Source organism: Nycticebus coucang, chromosome 4 (assembly GCF_027406575.1).
Source record: "Nycticebus coucang isolate mNycCou1 chromosome 4, mNycCou1.pri, whole genome shotgun sequence".
Lineage (NCBI taxonomy): Eukaryota > Metazoa > Chordata > Mammalia > Primates > Lorisidae > Nycticebus > Nycticebus coucang.
Window position 1 is genome coordinate 121,978,531 of NC_069783.1, and position 17,808 is coordinate 121,996,338.

Below are 17,808 nucleotides of genomic sequence, written 5' to 3' on the forward strand. Positions count from 1 at the left end.
TGTATCACAACACATATACTTTCTAAAGATACATGTGTAACTATTATGTATCCATAATAATTTAAAATAAAAATTAAAAAACTCCACCTTGATGAGTAGTTCTACTTCTAGGCATTTATTCTTTAGATATCTTCATACAGGTGTGGGATGACATATGAACAAAGATATTCACTACAGCACAGTTTGTAATAGCAAATGATTGCAAACATCTTAAATGGGTTGCTTAGACAAATTATGGGCCATCTGAGAATAGCATGGAGTCATTAAAAGAATGAGGTAGCTCTGTGTGTAGTAATACAAAACTATCCTAAACACACTGGAAAGTTTACAAAAAAAAAGTTTTGGGTGGTGCCTATAGCTCAAGGTGTAGGGCACTGGCCCCACATATCGGGGGTGGCGGGATCAAGCGCAGCCCTGGCCAAAACTGCAAACAGCAACAACAACAACACACAAAAAACAGGTTTTATGATTTGCTACTATTTGTGCAAAGGTAAAAAGAACATTTTCTGTCATATGCATAAAATTTCTCTGGAAGGACAAGCACAAAATAGGTGCAGGCCACAAAAGAGGCCTGGAATGGGAAGAGATTTACTTTTCATTTCTACTATATTTTTGCCTTTTGAAATTTGTATTACTTATTCAAAATGAAGAACATATAGTTTCTTTAGCTATGCAAAATAAATAAATTTTTTGGGGGGCATTCTGGGCCTCTTTGTAGTACAGAAACTGGTAAAAGACGGGCAGTTCCAACTTCATTCTTCTTTCCTGCTTGCCTTCCTTTCTTCCTATCTCTTCTCCTTTTTTCTCTTTCCTTCTTCTTTTTTTTTTTTTTTGCTTCATTTCTACGTTGGCCAGACTTCTTTATGAGGAATTTATTAAAACAAAAAATGATCAGAAGGGTTGCATTGCCTAAATTTGTGAAGCTTGAAAATGTCAGTTGCTATCATAATTGAAAAGCGCCTTGGCTGGGTCACAAATTCTTGGTTTCTATTTTCTTTGCCTTAGAACTCCATAAACACTGCTGTATTGTTTTCTGACTTTGAGTGTTCCTGAAGAGGTCAGTTTGAAGCCAACTGGTTTTTCCACTCCAAAATAAACTTTTTTTTCAGTCTGCTTCTATGAATCTCTCTTTTTCTTTAGAGTTCAAGAGCTTCACCAGGATGTGATTTATTGATCACTGAAGATCAGTTTCATGGTCCCCTTTCTTCAGGGCTCTGCTTCAATGTCACCTCCTCAGGAAGGCCTTCTTCAACACCTTACCTAAAACAGTAGCTGCTGTCACTCTCCATCCTTGCCCCTGATTTATTCTTCTGCAAAGAATTTACCACCAACTGGCATTATAGCATCTATTCATTTATTTTCTTACTCCCATGTTGTAAGTTCCACATGGGCAGGGACTGTATCTTTTGTCTGTGTTCTACTGTGTTCTTAGTGTTTAGAATAGTGCTGATACACAGTGGATAATCAGTAAATATTGGATGAATAAATAGTGGGTCTGTTTTATTGGGCCCCTCAATTCAAATAAAGACCAAATCAAATCAAAGAAAGATCAAAACATTTATTTCCAGAAAAGTTTTCTTCAGGTATATTTTTGAGTATTTTCTGTTCCATGTATTTTGTTTTTTCTTTCAGGAATAACAGGTTGCCATATAGTAGATCTTCTTTGTCTTTCACATGTATTATTTTCTCTATCCTCATCTTTGGAACTTTTATTTTTTGCATTTAATTTTGTTTTATTTCCACTATTCACTATTAGAAATACCCTAAATGGGTTGGTTTACTATATTAATTTTTGCTTATGATTTTTTTTTTTGAGACAGAGTCTCACTATGTCACCCTTAGGAGAGTGCCATGGCATTACAGCTCCCAGTAACCTCCAACTTTTGGGCTTAAGTGATTCTCTTGCCTCAACCTCCCAAGTAGCTGGGACTACAGGCACCTGCCACAACGCCCAGGGTTTTTTTTTTTTTGTTGTTGTTGTCATTGTTGTTTAGCTGGCCTGGGCTGGGTTCGAACCCATCAGCCTCGGTATATGTGGCTGGCACTGTAACCACTGTGCTACAGGGGCCGAGCCAATATGATTATTTTTTATTTTTGCATATTTAGGGGTACAGTTTTTAACCTGTATTATGTTTTGTTCTCTTCCATTTCTTTCTTTTTTTTTTTTTTTGTAGAGACAGAGTCTCACTGTACCGCCCTCGGGCAGAGTGCCATGGCGTCACACGGCTCACAGCAACCTCTAACTCTTGGGCTTACGCAATTCTCTTGCCTCAGCCTCCCGAGCAGCTGGGACTACAGGCGCCCACCACAACGCCCAGCTATTTTTTTTTGTTGCTGTTGCAGTTTGGCCGGGGCTGGGTTTGAACCCACCACCCTCGGCATATGGGGCTGGCGCCCTACTCACTGAGCCACAGGCGCCGCCCTCTTCCATTTCTTTCTTTACTCTGCCCACTTGCTTTTGTCTATATCCTTTTTTGTCTGTAGCTTTTCTGAATCCTGAGCTTTTACCTCTTAATTTTAATAAAGCCCAAATTTATTCATTTTCTCCCCTTTAAGATAATGTTTCTTATATACTGTTTTGTTGCTTTTGTTCTTAAACTCTTTGCCTACTTTAACATAATAAAGATATTATCTTGTGTGTGTGGTGTTTTGTTCTGGTTCCTAGTTTTCCCTAAGGAAAAGTGGAGCTGTTGCTGAGGTACACAGAGTAGTTCACGTCTAGAACATGCGAGAGCTCATTGACAAAGAAAGACAAGGTCAAATCCTTTGCCCTGCTTCTTCTGTTACTATATTTCTATGAGCTGCCACTCACAAGAAGAAAAAACTTACTTTCAGGAGCATCAGACCTATCGCTTCGAGAACACTCAAAGCCAGAAAATAACAGAACAATGTTTACAGAGTCCTAATGCAAACTAAGAATTTGTGACCCAGCCAATGTGCTTTTTAATTATAAAGGCAGCTGACATCTTTAAGCTTTACAAATGTGGGCAATAAAATCTGAGTTTTTCTTAAAAAGAAAAAAAGCAAAGAAACTATTCTATAATAAAGTACAACCCTTCTAGAGATGAAACAAACAAAAGAGGGTTGAGAAATATACATACCCCCAAAAAAGGATTAAAGAAATTTTGGTTATTCTGTGCCAAATAAAGAAGATTCAAATTGTAAAAGACACCCACATATTACACTGATGTTGATACAACACACTGCCCACAAGTAAAGTACATAATAAAGTATCATATGAAAAGAGATGCTCAGAAGTGTGATGTTCTAATCAAATAAATGCAGTTAATGTGATACTCTTGTCACTAACATATACGACTTAATGCCATGTAAACATCTGCTTTATAGAGTTATAACAGATCTTCTTTGCATGAAGATTTGGCAACAACCTAACTGAAAAATCCCAGTGTTGGGATTTGAACCATTTCTAGACTCCGTCCTGAGAGCACCCTTATTAACGTTCATGCAGATGTTAGGCCCAGGAACATCACAACAATGATCAGAGCAAGAAGAAGAAATATTATTTGTTCTAAGGGAAAAGAGGAGATAGGAGAAAGAAAAAAGGGAAAAAACTATCCACAGAGAATATATAGCACATACATTGCAATAATTTTGCCTTTTTTTTTTTTTGAGACAGAGTCTCATTATGTCACCCTTGGTAGAGTGCTGTGGAGTCACAGCTCACAGTAACCTCAAACTCTTGGGCTTAAGAGATTCTCTTGCCTCAGCCTCCTGAGTAGTTGGCACTACCGGCACCCACCACAATGCCCAGCTATTTTTTTGGTTGTAGTTGTCATTGTTGTTTGGCAGGCCCGTGCTGGATTTGAACCCGCCAGCTCTGATGTATGTGGCTGGCGCCCTTGCCGCTGAGCTACAGGTGCCGAGCCAATCTTACTATTTCTATGCCTAGCTACTGTCTCTGGATAAATGACAAGGCAGCACGTTCCAAATCATTTTGTCATGGAGAGTTGCCATAGGAATGATTTACTACATTCTACTCTAACACGACTTTAAATCCCCCTCCTCAAATGTAAATTTGAAAAATTACCTGTAATAGTTCCGCTGATGTTGGCCTTTCCTGAGGTATTTTCTGCAAGCAGTAATCAACAAATCTCCTAAAGGAGTCTGTCCTGTGTAGGCAAATACACCAAAAGAAAATAAAATCGGGGTCTTTAGATCACACAGATTCCTTAAACAATTCTCATTCCAGGGAAAGTTTTGCATTTTAGGGGAATGTTCAAATGAAATAATTTGGAATATCAGGAGAACCTACCCATTTTCAAGTTATAGCATTTAAAATTAATTTTTTTTTAGATGATAAGTTTCAAGTTAGTCAAACATATAAATATATCTTAGTATATAAGAAAGTAAGGTGAGGGCTGCACCTGTCGCTCAAGGAGTAGGGCGCTGGTCCCATATGCCGGAGGTGGTGGGTTCAAACCCACCCCCGGCCAAAAACCACAAAAAAAAAAAAAAAAAAAAAAAAGAAAGTAAGGTCAAGTCATAATATGTATCAGAAAACACAAATACTACATATATATTTGTATAAGACAATTTCCTATACATATTTTTCTCCAAAGATAACAATTCTCATAGTCTTAGTTCTGGCATTCTTCATGACCAGTTGTTAATTCCTCTACCATCCACAACCTGTAACAAGAAGTAAAATTTGAAGCATAAGGGATGGAGTAGCTAGGAATAGGCTTTATGAATAGAAATACTTCCTATCTTGCAAATTCCATTTTGTACACTTTTCTTCAAACTGTCCCCACCCCTCTTTATAATTATTGGTGGCTCAAATAGTTATAAAAATGTCATAATTTTCAGCAAGGAACAATATATCTTCTGAATAGATAGTATATGTTCTGTTTCAACCATTTAAAAAATGACAACTGGAAAAATAATGACATCAGAGAGGGCCGTTTTATCTTCGCTGAGAAGTGATTAGAGCTGAGATGATCCGTACTAGATCATCATGACTTGAGAGACTGGACTAGTTGGGAAGGCAGCAGGTTACGTTCCCTATAGGACTTCACACAGTTATCTACGTACACAGCATAAGCCACGGTGAGAGTGTAAATAAATACAACTGTGTGTGAGCACGCATATAGACATATGACACCTGTGAAACATCAGTGTTATGTATTATATAGACAATGAAGGAATGAAATGCTTTCTAGGTCAGATATTTAAAATATAATTTAATATAAGTGCCAAATACATAAGGTGATTTTCTTAGAGATTTAAAATGATAGCAGAGTCTTACCATTCATTAGACTGTAACATTGGGGAATCATTCTGGGCAATGTGATATAAGGCACTCATTGCATTCATGTTGAAAAGGGGGGGCTTCCGTTCCGCTGGAAGAGGAAAGAAACACGATAAAGCAGGTCTTGAAGGAAATCGGGCAGATAGAGAAATAAGAAACTATAAGCAAAGCTTTGCTGCTAAATCAATAGCTCATTACCGTCATCATGCTACATAATCCACTTATTTTAATCTCTAAGGTCGGCCCAGGATAGCTATTCAGAAGCTGCTGGTCATTTAATGTACACTGGCAAAGCTACTAACAGAATCCATTTCAAAAGTGTGGGAAGAAAAATTTATTTTTTTCACATATCTCCAAAAAACTGGTGTTTCCCTATTTTCTCATGGTAGGTATGAACATCACTGCATGTGTATTTTGATTAAAAAATACATATTTGGGCGGCGCCTGTGGCTCAGTGAGTAGGGTGCTGGCCCCATATGCCGCGGGTGGCAGGTTCGGACCCAGCCCCGGCCAAACTGCAACAGAAAAATAGCCGGGCGTTGTGGCGGGCGCCTGTAGTCCCAGCTGCTCGGGAGGCTGAGGCAAGAGAATCGCTTAAGCCCGGGAGTTGGAGGTTGGTGTGAGCCGTGTGACACCACAGCACTCTACCTGAGGGCGGTACAGTGAGACTCTGTCTCTACAAAAAAAAATACATATTCATTTAAAAAATTCAGAAAGAAGGCAAAGAAAAGTAGATACAGCAAAAAAGGATTTCTACGAAACGGAACATCTTAAATATCACTAACATAGTGTGGGAGATAAGCTAATTCAGTAAACACTGTTGGACAGCTCATCCAGGCCAAAGAACTGTTGGGTGTCGAAGCAGAGAGGGCAACGGGGGGCAGGAAGAGGAGATCAAGCAATAAAGAAGGTCTGGTCCATCTCATGGTAAAGAGAAACTCAGTGAGTCAACGTGGCTTAATCAAGGACTTACTCCATTCCAGCCAACCACGATCTCTTTATTGGCACCTTGTTCATTTGCATGTGCTCACCTATTATACTTACATAAACATGCAAATATGTTCTCTCAAAAGAAATCATAAACAGCAAGAAAGCAAGATCTTATAATTTTTTTTTTTTTTTTTTAGAGACAGAGTCTCACTTTATTGCCCTCGGTAGAGTGCTGTGCCATCACAGCTCACAGCAACCTCCAGCTCTTGGGCTTAGGCGATTCTCTTGCCACAGCCTCCTGAGTAGCTGGGACCACAGGCATCCACCACAACGCCTGGCTATTTACTTTTTTGTTGCAGTTTGGCCGAGGCCTGGTTTGAACCCGCCACCCTTGGTATATGGGGCCAGTGCCCTACTCACTGAACCATAGGTGCCAGCCAAGATCTTATAATCTTAATATTACTATTCTTTATTTCCCTAGAATTTGTAATAAAATATTATTCACATATTAGGTGCTCCATGGGTGGATCATAGGAAAGAAACAAGGCTCTAGGTCTGAGTACAGTTAATATTATTCTATTTATTACTTATTATGGAATAGAAGATAAATCATGACCTCTTTTTTTTTTATTGTTTCAGGTTAATTGAGGGTACAAAGGATTAGGTTATAATACTTGTATTGTTAGGTAAAGTCCCTCTTATAATTGTGTCTGGCCCCCCAAGAGGTGTGCCATACACCCTAACATTGTGCCCATTAAGTGGGACACACTCATCTCCTTCCAACCTTCCTTATTCCCACTCCCTCATTTCCCCATTCCCCACCTTGAATTGATTTGAGTTTTCATATGTGGGTATGTATTAGATTGTCTACTGGCTTCATATTAGTAATTTTTCTTCCTTTTTTTATTATTCAGGATTCATTGAGGGTATAAAAAATTAGGGTACACTGATTGCATCTATTAGGTAAAGTCCCTTTTATAATTGTGTACCACCCCCAAAAGGTGGTACTGAGCACATTACATTGAGAGGATTCTTGCTTCTCCATTCTTGTGATACTCTACTACTGTGTTCTGGCCGGGCGCGGTGGCTCACGCCTGTAGTCCCAGCGCTGTGGGAGGCCGAGGCGGGTGGATTGCCTGAGCTCAGAGGTTCGAGACCTGTATGAACAGCAGTGAGCCAGAGTAAGACCCCATCTCTACTAACAACATCAAAAACAGCCAGCACAGCAGGAGAAAGAAGAAAATCAACAAAAAAGGAGTACTTCAAACAAAGAAGAATGAACAAGCACACTGAAATTAAAAAAAAAAAAAAAAAATTAAAAAAAAAAGAAGAAGAATGTATTCCAACTTCATCCAGGTTAATACAAAAGATGTAAAATCTCCATGTTTTTTAATGGCTGAATAGTATTCCATGGTATACATATACCACAGCTTGTTAATCCATTCCTGGCTTGGTGGGCATTTAGGTTACTTCTACATTTTGGTGATTGTAAACTGAACTGTAATAAACAGTCTAGTGCAAATGTCCTTAAGATAAAATGATTTTTTTTTTCTTATGGGTAGATGCCTACTAATGGTATTGCAGGATCAAATGGGAGGTCTAATTTGAGTTCCTTGAGGATTCTCCATATTTCCTTCCAAAAAGGTTGTATTAGTTTGCAGTCCCACCATGATCTCATTCTATCACACTTCCCCTAATTGATTTTTTTTAATATAGCCCAACTTTCTATTTCATAATCTGATCTCTAGTTTAATCGGAACATCTGAGTATTTAAGTAAAGGTTCTCCTATGAACAACTACTAAAATGACAAATTTGGCTTATTCATTTTTTTGTAGAGACAGAGTCTCACTTTATGGCCTTCGGTAGAGTGCCGTGGCCTCACACAGCTCACAGCAACCTCCAATTCCTGGGCTTAAGCGATTCTCTTGCCTCAGCCTCCCGAGTAGCTGGGACTACAGGCGCCCACCACAACGCCCGGCTATTTTTTGGTTGCAGTTTGGCTGGAGCCGGGTTTGAACCCGCCACCCTCGGTGCCTTACCGACTGAGCCACAGGCGCCGCCCCAAACTGGGCTTATTCTATGTAGTTCTAAGAAACAGAACAAGAGGTAAGGGTGGAAATTATAGTAAAGACATTTCACTCATAGAAGGAAGAATCTATGAAAAGCCAGAGTGGTTAAAAAAAAAACAATAAACCAGAATGGACAACATTGAAAAGTAGTAAATTTTTAGTCATTTTTAGTACTTAAGCAGAAGACATCCATAACTTACTCATCTGCTATGCTTTGGAGGGCCTACCAATAGTCTTTACTAAATGATATCTGTACCTCTGGAAGGTGATAGTTCCCCATTCTACAGATATTTTTCACTGACCTCTCAATAGGACACTTTACATTCACCAAACAGATACTGATATCATGGGGAGGTGAGCTGTTAACAAGTGGAAACTGAAACTTGCTGTGTGGATAAATGGGTTTATATCTGTTTCAAATGCAGATGGAAACAAACTCTGGTATGAATTTATTTTAATTTTATTTTTCAGGAGGTAGACTCTAGAGCAATGATTTTCAACTGGCGTGTCATAGCACACTAGTGTGCCATGAAAATTTTTAAAGACCATTAATTAAATTATTTTCAAAAAGAGTTCAAAGTACAGAAGTATATCCTTTTTTAACTTTTTAAAATCAATATAATTTAAGTGTGTCATAGAAGTTTAACTATAGTTCAATTGTGCCATGAGATAAAAAGATTGAAAAAGACTGCTCTAGAAAGTTTCTAGAGCTTGGCCTTCTGGCAACATCAAGTACAGTCATTTCCCCCACATATACCAAAACCTATAGATGTGAAGTCTCTTGTATAAAATATCATAGTATTTGCATATAATCTGGGCATAGCCTCCTGATATCGCCAGATTATTTATAAATTCTTAATATAATTTAAATGCTACATAAATAGTTTACAAGGAAAAATATGTTCAGTACAGAGGTAACCACCTTTTTAAAAAATTACGTTTTTAAGAGACAGGATTTCTTTCCATTGCTAAGGCTAGCGTGCAACATCACCTCAATCTCCTGGGCTCAAGTGATCCTGAGTAGCTTAGGCTTAAGGGTGCATGCCATCATATCTGGCTAATTTTATATTTTGTATAGAGATGGAATCTCGCTATGTATCCCAGGCTGGTCTTGAACTTCCTTTTTTTTTCTTTTTTGAGATAGAGTCTTAAGCTGTCACCCTGGATAGAGCTGGGGTATCATAGCTCACAGCAACCTCAAACTCTTGGGCTCCAGTGATCCTCTTGCCTCAGTTTTTCTATTTTAAGTAGAGATGGGGGTCTCGCTTTTGCTCAAGCTGATCTCAAACTCATGAGCTCAGGCAATCCACCCACCTCAGCCTCCCAGAGTGCTAGGATTATAGGTGTGAGCCACTGAGCCCTGCCTGGTCTTGAACTTGTAATCTCAAATGATCCTTCCTCCTTGGCTTCCTCAAGTGCCGAGCCATCGTATCTAGTTTCCTGAATATTTTTGATCTGAGGTTGGCTGAACTCAGAGATATGGAGTGCCGACTGTATTTAAAACCATGTGGGACTAGGAACTCATCATGTAATCATCCACGGCTTCCCATTCCTCTTATGACAAAGTCTGAATCCTTAAACATGCCTCCCAGCCTTCAAACTGTGAGCCCGCTGCCTCACCCTGAGCAGCAGGCCCTCTCTGCGCTCTCCTCCCTTTTCCTCTGCTCTCTCTTCTCCATCTTCTCATGCCATCTTGTGCTTCACTCAAGCTGTTTTCTTGATCTGGAAGTATTTCTCCTTTTGATCCCTCAACTTTAGCTAATTCTTGACAAGTTTTCAGTTTCATCTCTAACATAATTTCATTGCTGCATCAGTTAATAAACATATTTTCAAGGCTTATAATATGCTTGCAATCACTTCCTCAGATATATCTACTCTGACTTTTCGAACTAGATCTCTCATTAGATTTTTGTCATTGCAGATCATATTTTTCCCTTTCTACCACATGTCACAACACTAATTATTTGTGTGATTCCTTATTTAACATGTGTCCTCTTTGCTGAACTTCATGAAGGCAGGGACAATGTCTATTATGCTCATTATTGGATACTCAGTGCTAAGAACAGCACCTGGTACATAGTAGGTAGCCCCAAAACACCTCTTAAAAATAAACGAGAGTAAGGCAAATTAAAGCTAGGAATAAATTCTCGTCAACAAACAATGAATTTTTGTGCAGCAAAAATTTTGTGCAGTTACAAAATGGCTAAGAAGCATCAAAGTCTTGGGGCTTATGTTAGATATTGTGGGATGACTCCACTCACTATTAGGATAGGAATTCCCTTGTTCATTGGCAAAAAGTTAAAAAAATAATCCATGCTGCTTTAGAAGAATACTGAGTCGCATAAAAGGAAAAGCAAGGGTAAGGGACTAAATACAGAAATAAACAGGAAGTTAGAAAGAAGAGGATGAAGGAATAAAACTCAATTCAATAGAGTAACAAGAAAGGCGGGAGGTCAGATCTGACACAGGAACAGGCAGGGCTATGAGAAGCCTTGCCCGGCCAAGAGCAAGACCAGAAGACAGCTGGCCACGTGATGGCAGAATGAATAGCCCTGGCAGAGAAGCACATGACTACAGGTATTCCAACCACAAAACCGCTCCACGGTCTGGGAACTACTCTCTAAATACTAGCTTCAGACGGTCTCATTTGTGTTCAGGTCCTTTGCTAGAAGCACTACATAAATCCTCAGAGCTTTGGCTCACTGCTGGGCCAGAATACTATACAGCAAGGGTTGGCAAACTGTGGCGTGTGGACCAGATTCAGCTACCATCCTGTTTTTGTAAAGCTTTAGAGGAACACAGCCCTGCCTGCTCCTTAATGTGCTGTCTGTGGCTGCTCTCATGTTCCAACAGCACAGTTAGGTAGTTATGACAGATACTACATGGTCTGCAAAGGCTAAAATACTTAATATCAGGTTCTTTACACCAAGTTTGTCAACTCTTACTCTAAAATGTAATAGTTTGCATAGAGCTACAGATACAGCAGAACAGAAACTGGGAGTGCTTTTGAAGCCACCTTGTGATACTGAATCTGTATTTTCTTAAATGAAAGGAAAAAGGCAGAAGCATTAAAGTGCTGAGCTAACTACATTACAAGAAAAAAATAGTTTCTATTTAACTTAAAGACATTGATCACTTTTTTGTGGATGATCCATCTGTGTTATGCAAGATCAAGGTTCAGGAAGGTCAGTTTGATGAAGTTTCTGGACACTGCTATGTTGGCGAGGATCATGCTACATTAGAGCACCTACGGGGATTGACTCTAATTAGGAGAATCAAAGAGTGTCCCTGGGTTTAGATAAATAGTTCCTGAAAAGGAAGAAGGTTTTTTTTATGAACAAATGTGATTGGCAACCATAATAATGAAAATAACAAATGCTAACTTTGATTGAGTTACTACTACATGGCAGACACTCACTGCCTTAGGCACATGACATGTTATTCAGAATCCTCACAAGAGCTTGGCAAGATAGGTTATTGTTCTTCTAGTTTCCCAACTGAAGAAACTGGGGTTCAGCTAGGCTAAATAATGAAATCAGATCACACAGTAAGTGGCTAGTTTAAGATTTCAGCCCAATCTTATGAGACTCTCAAATGATCCTGTACAATTTTATTATAGATAATACTAGTATTTCACAGTAGAAAAAACAAAAACAAAAACAAAAACAGCCAGAATACTATTACGCTCTTTCCCAAACAGCCATTACAGCATTCCTTTAATAACAGGTAAACAATGAATGATGTTTTTGTTTTTTTCCTGGAGAATTTATTTCTGAAGAGAGCCAATTCCCCGACAATGCAGATGGGCCATTTGTCAGCTTCTACTATGATCTTTGCTGGTGAACTAAATGTCAGTGGTTTAAACAGAAGAGCCTCGGGATTAACTTCTCTTGAAATAATCTTGAAAAATAAAGCATCTGGTGACTGGACAATTTCAATGTCCAAGAGCTTTTAGAGGATTCAAACATTTAACTAGTTCTTTCAATGAAAGATCAATTTAGCAAAACAATTTTTAAAACAGGCTTAATTACTTAGGAACTTTAGAGCCTGATCCTTATGAAAGAGGACAGTACCAGTAACATTATCATCTTCTGGCTTTTGATTTGACCTTAGCAATTCAATTTATAGATTAGAATGCTTTTTGGCTGGGCTTGGTGGCTTAGGAGGTCAAGAGTTTGAGACCAGCCTGAGTGAGAGTGAGACCCCATCTCTACTAAAAATAGAAAAATTAGCCAGGTGTGGTATAGGCACCAGTAGTCCCAGCTACTTGGGAAACTGGATTTGCTGGAGCAGTTGGGAAACAGGATTGCTTGAGCCCAGGAGTTTGAGGTTGCTGTGAGCTAGGCTGACACCACAGTACTCTAGCCTGGGCAACAGAGTGAGACTCTGTCTCAAAACAAAAACATAACTGGATGAAATACCATATATCTCAGGATTGTGCTGGTAATGGTTAGCATTTCTTGAGCATATACTATGTACCAGATACAAAAATAAGCATTTTAAATTCATATTTTCATTTAATCCAGATAGTCATCTTAAGCCAGGGAATCTTATTATAAAAATTTCACAGAGTTAAAATAATTTGACCAAAATCAAATGGCAGAGTGGAATTAGAACTCATGTTCATCTGACTGTAGATTCTGTGCTCTTTAGCATAATTTGATACCTAATAATTTAAAGGAATAGCTGTTGTGGAAGATAAAACAACAATTTGTGAAAGGATAGTTTATCCTTTAATTTAGTAAATCATTCTATAAAAGGCAAAGTTAGGCTGATAAAGGGAGCATGTTGTTATCCATATTTCAATACATTTTTAAAAGTAAAATCAGAACAGTAAGTGCATACCAGAGGCTATCTCAAGAGAGGAAGTACTAAGGTATCTCCTGGGGCTAGTAACTATTTTCGCCCAGTGTCAATCACTGAGACTTTAGTCACCACTATCTCTACACAGTGCAAAAGCTGATGCTTTTGAAACATCATAAAAGGGCATATGTTATTTCTTAAACTGAGCAAGGTTGTAAAGGGAAGAAGCCACATTACATTTCAGAGGGGTTTTGGTACGAAGAAAATCTTGTTAGAACCCTGGATGGGCTTTGACTGTCTGTAAGATTTAACTCCTGTGGTATATTCTCTGACGTGTCCTAACTGAGGAGTTGCTGCTACGGTCTCCGTGTTAACAGCAAATTTTGGTTTATTTTTATTTCCTAAAATAGAAATTACAAAAGTTAGAAAAAATCCCTTATGTGGGTAACAATGAGCTGTTATGGAGCATTTGCTATAAGCCAGGCACTATGTTAAATAATCTACCTAAGTTATCTTATCAAAGCCTAAAGATACCTACCATACCTGCCTTGTTATTTTCATTTAGATGAGACAACTGAAGATAAGGGAAGTTAAAAAGGAAAGGTTCAAGAATACATAGCCAGAACGAACATGTTACACACCTCCAGGGGGTATCATTTACATCCCAGACTGTGGAAATGCCTGATGGCATTATGCTGCAGCCGCACACAGTGGTCCTACCAGCTAAGTGTTGGTACAGCCAAGATTCCTATCCAAGGTGTCTGATTCTAAAACTTACTCTATACTCCTAACTCTGTGCTAAGCATAGAGTAGCTTACCCTCAAAGGAATGCACATTTTATCTCTAATTTTTAAAAGAATTAAATTATTTACTATTTTAAATAGATAAAATTTTGTAGAATCATACAGTAGACACCTACCACTTAGATTTGTCATTATTTTGTCACATTTGTTTCTGGTCTTTTTTCTTTTTAAAAGAAAAAAGTGGCTCAAAGGAGTAGGGCGCTGGCCCCATATGCTGGAGGTGGCGGGTGCAAACCGAGCCCCGGCCAAAAACTGCAAACAAACAAAAAAAAAGGTAGATACAGCTCTTTCCCCTTTCCTTTCTCTTGAGTTTACTATTCTTGAATTGTATCTTAAACATTTGTATCCTTAGGCTTTATTAGTGTATATATGCTGTTAACAATATGTTAAAGAGTTTATACAACTTTCATAATTGGCATCATACTATCCTTTGGTGATTTCTTTGTTCCTTAAAGATTCAGTGTTATGATTTTGAGATTTATTTCTGATGACACATGTATATATAGTTCATTCTTAACTGTAATACAAATATAGTGTTCCATAATCTATTCATTCTCTTTTGGGTAAGGATTTAGGGCATTTCCACCTTTTCTGGCTACCATAAACAAGGCTCCATCCTGTGCACATTTCCCAGTGTACATGTGTACAGACTTCTCTAAGGTTTACACCCTTGGAAGTGAAGTGTTGGGTTGCCGCCCTTTACCACCATTACAAGATTTGGCCAATATGCACTAGAGCAGTTTTATCAACTTATATTCCTATTGACAGGAATGTAAGTTTCCTTAGATGCTTCCCTAAATTTACTAGCCTCACACTTAAAAACTTTTGCCAATCTGATAGATGTGAAATGATTTCAACTTGCATTTCCCTGATTACTAATGAGGCGGAGTATCTTTAGATGTCTGTTGTCCATCTGCTTTTCCTCTTCAAGGCATTACTTAATCATATTCTCTTTTTTTGAATTAAATCATAGCTGTGTACATTAATGCAATCGTGGGGTACCATGCACTGGTTTTATATACATTTGGAAATATTTTCATCACTCTGATTAACAAAGCCTTTCTGGCTTTTTCTTATTGTGTTAAAACATTTATATTCTATATTTAGTAAGTTTCACATGTACCCTTGTAAGATGCACCAGAGGTATGGTCCCACCAATTATTATATTAATCATATTCTTTAACCATTTTTCTACCAGATGTTTGGCTTCTTCTTAAAGAAATTGTAAGGGCTCTTTGTAAATTCTGGATAACTACCCTGTTAGTTGGATATGTTTCAAGTACCCTCTCCTCATCCATGGATTGCCTCTTAATTTTTTGTTTTACATGATGCTATAAAGTAGCATCATAAGAACTATCATACTTAATCCTTTTAAAATATTGATTAGAAAAATTCTACCTTATAAAGATTTTTCATAAAGGTGTTCTAGAGTAATAATAACAACAATACTTACATAGTGCTTATTGTACGCCAGGTAATGTTTCAAGTACTTTTTAAAAATTTATTGTTGGGGATTCATTGACCACGTACTTTATATGTATATTAATTCATTGACAGTCATAGCATCCCCATGAAGCAAGACAGTTATTATTTCTGTCTTACCATGAAGAAACTGAGGCATGGGGGGGGGGTTCCTAAATGTTTTAAAGTCTTACTTTTTACTTTGGAGTATATAACCAGTCTGGAATGTATTTTTGTGTATGGCATGGCTAAGGATCTAAGTTTAGTTTTTATCATGTAATTAACAAATTATCTCCATATTAGATTTAATTATTAAAGGATGGACTTTGGTGCAGTGATTCTTCTGTCCAAATTCTATTTCTTCAATTTGTTTTAGCTAGTTTTGACCCTATGAATTTTAGGGTTACCTAAAATTCAAGTTTTACACAGTATTACTGAAAGTTTGTCATAGGTCCTTTTCAAAGGATGCAAATATTTCTGCTGAGTGCTCTCCACATAAGTATGAATTAATTTGATCAATTTCTTTTGCAATAGAAAAAAGAACAGTACAACATTAGAACATAATAAAGACATCTATCACCTCAATATCTATCAATAAAGAATCAGTTTAAATAAACTATAATACATCCAGATAATAGAATAATATGATGGAATTAAAACAATTAAAAAGATGTCTAAGTAATATAAAATAGATTTCTAAGGTATTATTAAGTAAAAAAATCAAAGTACAGAACAAGTATATATGTTAATTTGGGTTTGAAAAGACATATAAGAAATGAATATTCACATTTGTTTCTATAATTGTAAAGAACCTCTGAAAAGAGACATCAGAAATTCATAACAGTTGTTACCTACATGTAGTGGTGGGGTGGAAACTGGGAAGTTAAGGACAGGAGAAGATATTTTGCTATTTATTTTTATATTATTTGATTTACAAATCATGTGAGTTTGTTAATATAATTGAAAAAAAATCAAGTAAATATTCTAATTTTCCTTTTCAAATTCTGTTTTTTTTTTAAGTTAATTTGTCTTTTTTTTTTTTTTTGTAGAGACAGAGTCTCACTGTACCGCCCTCGGGTAGAGTGCCCTGGCGTCACACGGCTCACAGCAACCTCTAACTCTTGGGCTTACGCGATTCTCTTGCCTCAGCCTCCCGAGCAGCTGGGACTACAGGCGCCCGCCACAAGGCCCGGCTATTTTTTTGTTGCAGTTTGGCCGGGGCTGGGTTTGAACCCGCCACCCTCGGCATATGGGGCCGGCGCCCTACTCACTGAGCCACAGGCGCCGCCCAAGTTAATTTGTCTTTAATGTTAAAAGAAAACCACATTGTTCATTTTTACCATGTGTTGCCTTTTTGAAGGGGTCAATAAAACATTATAAACGTAATGCAAAGTATCTTAAGTCTTCTTTGTAGGTCAAACCTTTTAGAGTAAGAGAAAACCATAGTTGGAAGCTGAAATTGGAACTCAAATTCTCACAGGATCAATTTGCAAACCAGGAAAAAAAATTAATTAAATAAAATTCAATTCTGTTTTTTTTTTTTTTTTGAGACGGAGTCTTAGTTTGTCGCCCTCAGTAGAGTGCCGTGGCGTCATTGCTCACAGCAAACTCAATCTCTTGGGCTCAAGTGATCCTCCTGCTTCAGTCTCCCAAGAAGCTGGGACTATAGGTACCTGCCACAACACCCAGCTATTTTTAGAGACAGGTGTCTTACTCTTGCTCAGGCTGGTCTGGAACTTGTGAGCTCAAGTGATCTGTCCTCCTTGGCCTCCCAGAGTGCTAGGATTACTGTGAGTTACCATGCCTGGCCTGAAAATTAAATTCTTAAAAAGAAAGCCAAAGGATTTTTAAAAAACCAATTGTTTTAAGGTTAACATTTTGATTTACAATTTACACAAATATCCAGATAATGGCAGTGTTACATTGGCACCTGCTCATACTGGCTGTGGAAGGCCCGTTGTGCACATCTTTTCCCAGCCCCACATTTAGTGAATCACACTGATATCCTGAAATTGGTGATAATGGGAATATTTATGCTGTGGAAAATGGCAAATGCCACAAATCAGGGCTTTTTCTCTCCCCATAAGAGATCCATCTGTTAAGTTTACCAGTACATCACTGCATAGAAGTAACTTTAAGATACATTAAAGTTCAAAATATACAACCAAAGGAGAGATTTGTGGCACTTTAGATAATTTTAGGTAACCGCCACAATATTTGAGCTTTATAGCTGAGCATCTTCTAACATAAAGTTTTCTCAAAGGTTATGCTCTATGTGGGTCAAACACAGTTTTAGGGTAAGATTTTTGATAAACCTTCTATTATATTTTTGGATTTCCCTGATACAAGTTGGAATTATAAATTAAGGTAATGGAAACTACCATGAAGGTAGGATATTTTATCACTGATGGTAAGGAGAAGAGATATTTCTTAAATATTAGTATTACTATCTCTTATTCCAGGTTTGTCAAC

At 37.8% G+C, this 17,808-nt stretch overlaps 1 protein-coding gene across 8 annotated transcripts in view; it reads right to left on the bottom strand.

The window, feature by feature from the left end:
- TAOK3 (TAO kinase 3) overlaps nucleotides 1-17,808 on the bottom strand; it is a 177,294-nt gene that overhangs the window by 59,057 nt on the left and 100,429 nt on the right. For all 8 annotated transcript variants that reach the window (XM_053587889.1, XM_053587891.1, XM_053587885.1 and 5 more), the window contains 2 exons: nucleotides 5,267-5,360; nucleotides 4,049-4,130 (listed from right to left, as the gene is read on the bottom strand). In XM_053587889.1, the coding sequence (XP_053443864.1) occupies nucleotides 4,049-4,130; nucleotides 5,267-5,360 (176 nt within the window). The remainder of the gene's footprint in view (nucleotides 1-4,048; nucleotides 4,131-5,266; nucleotides 5,361-17,808) is intronic.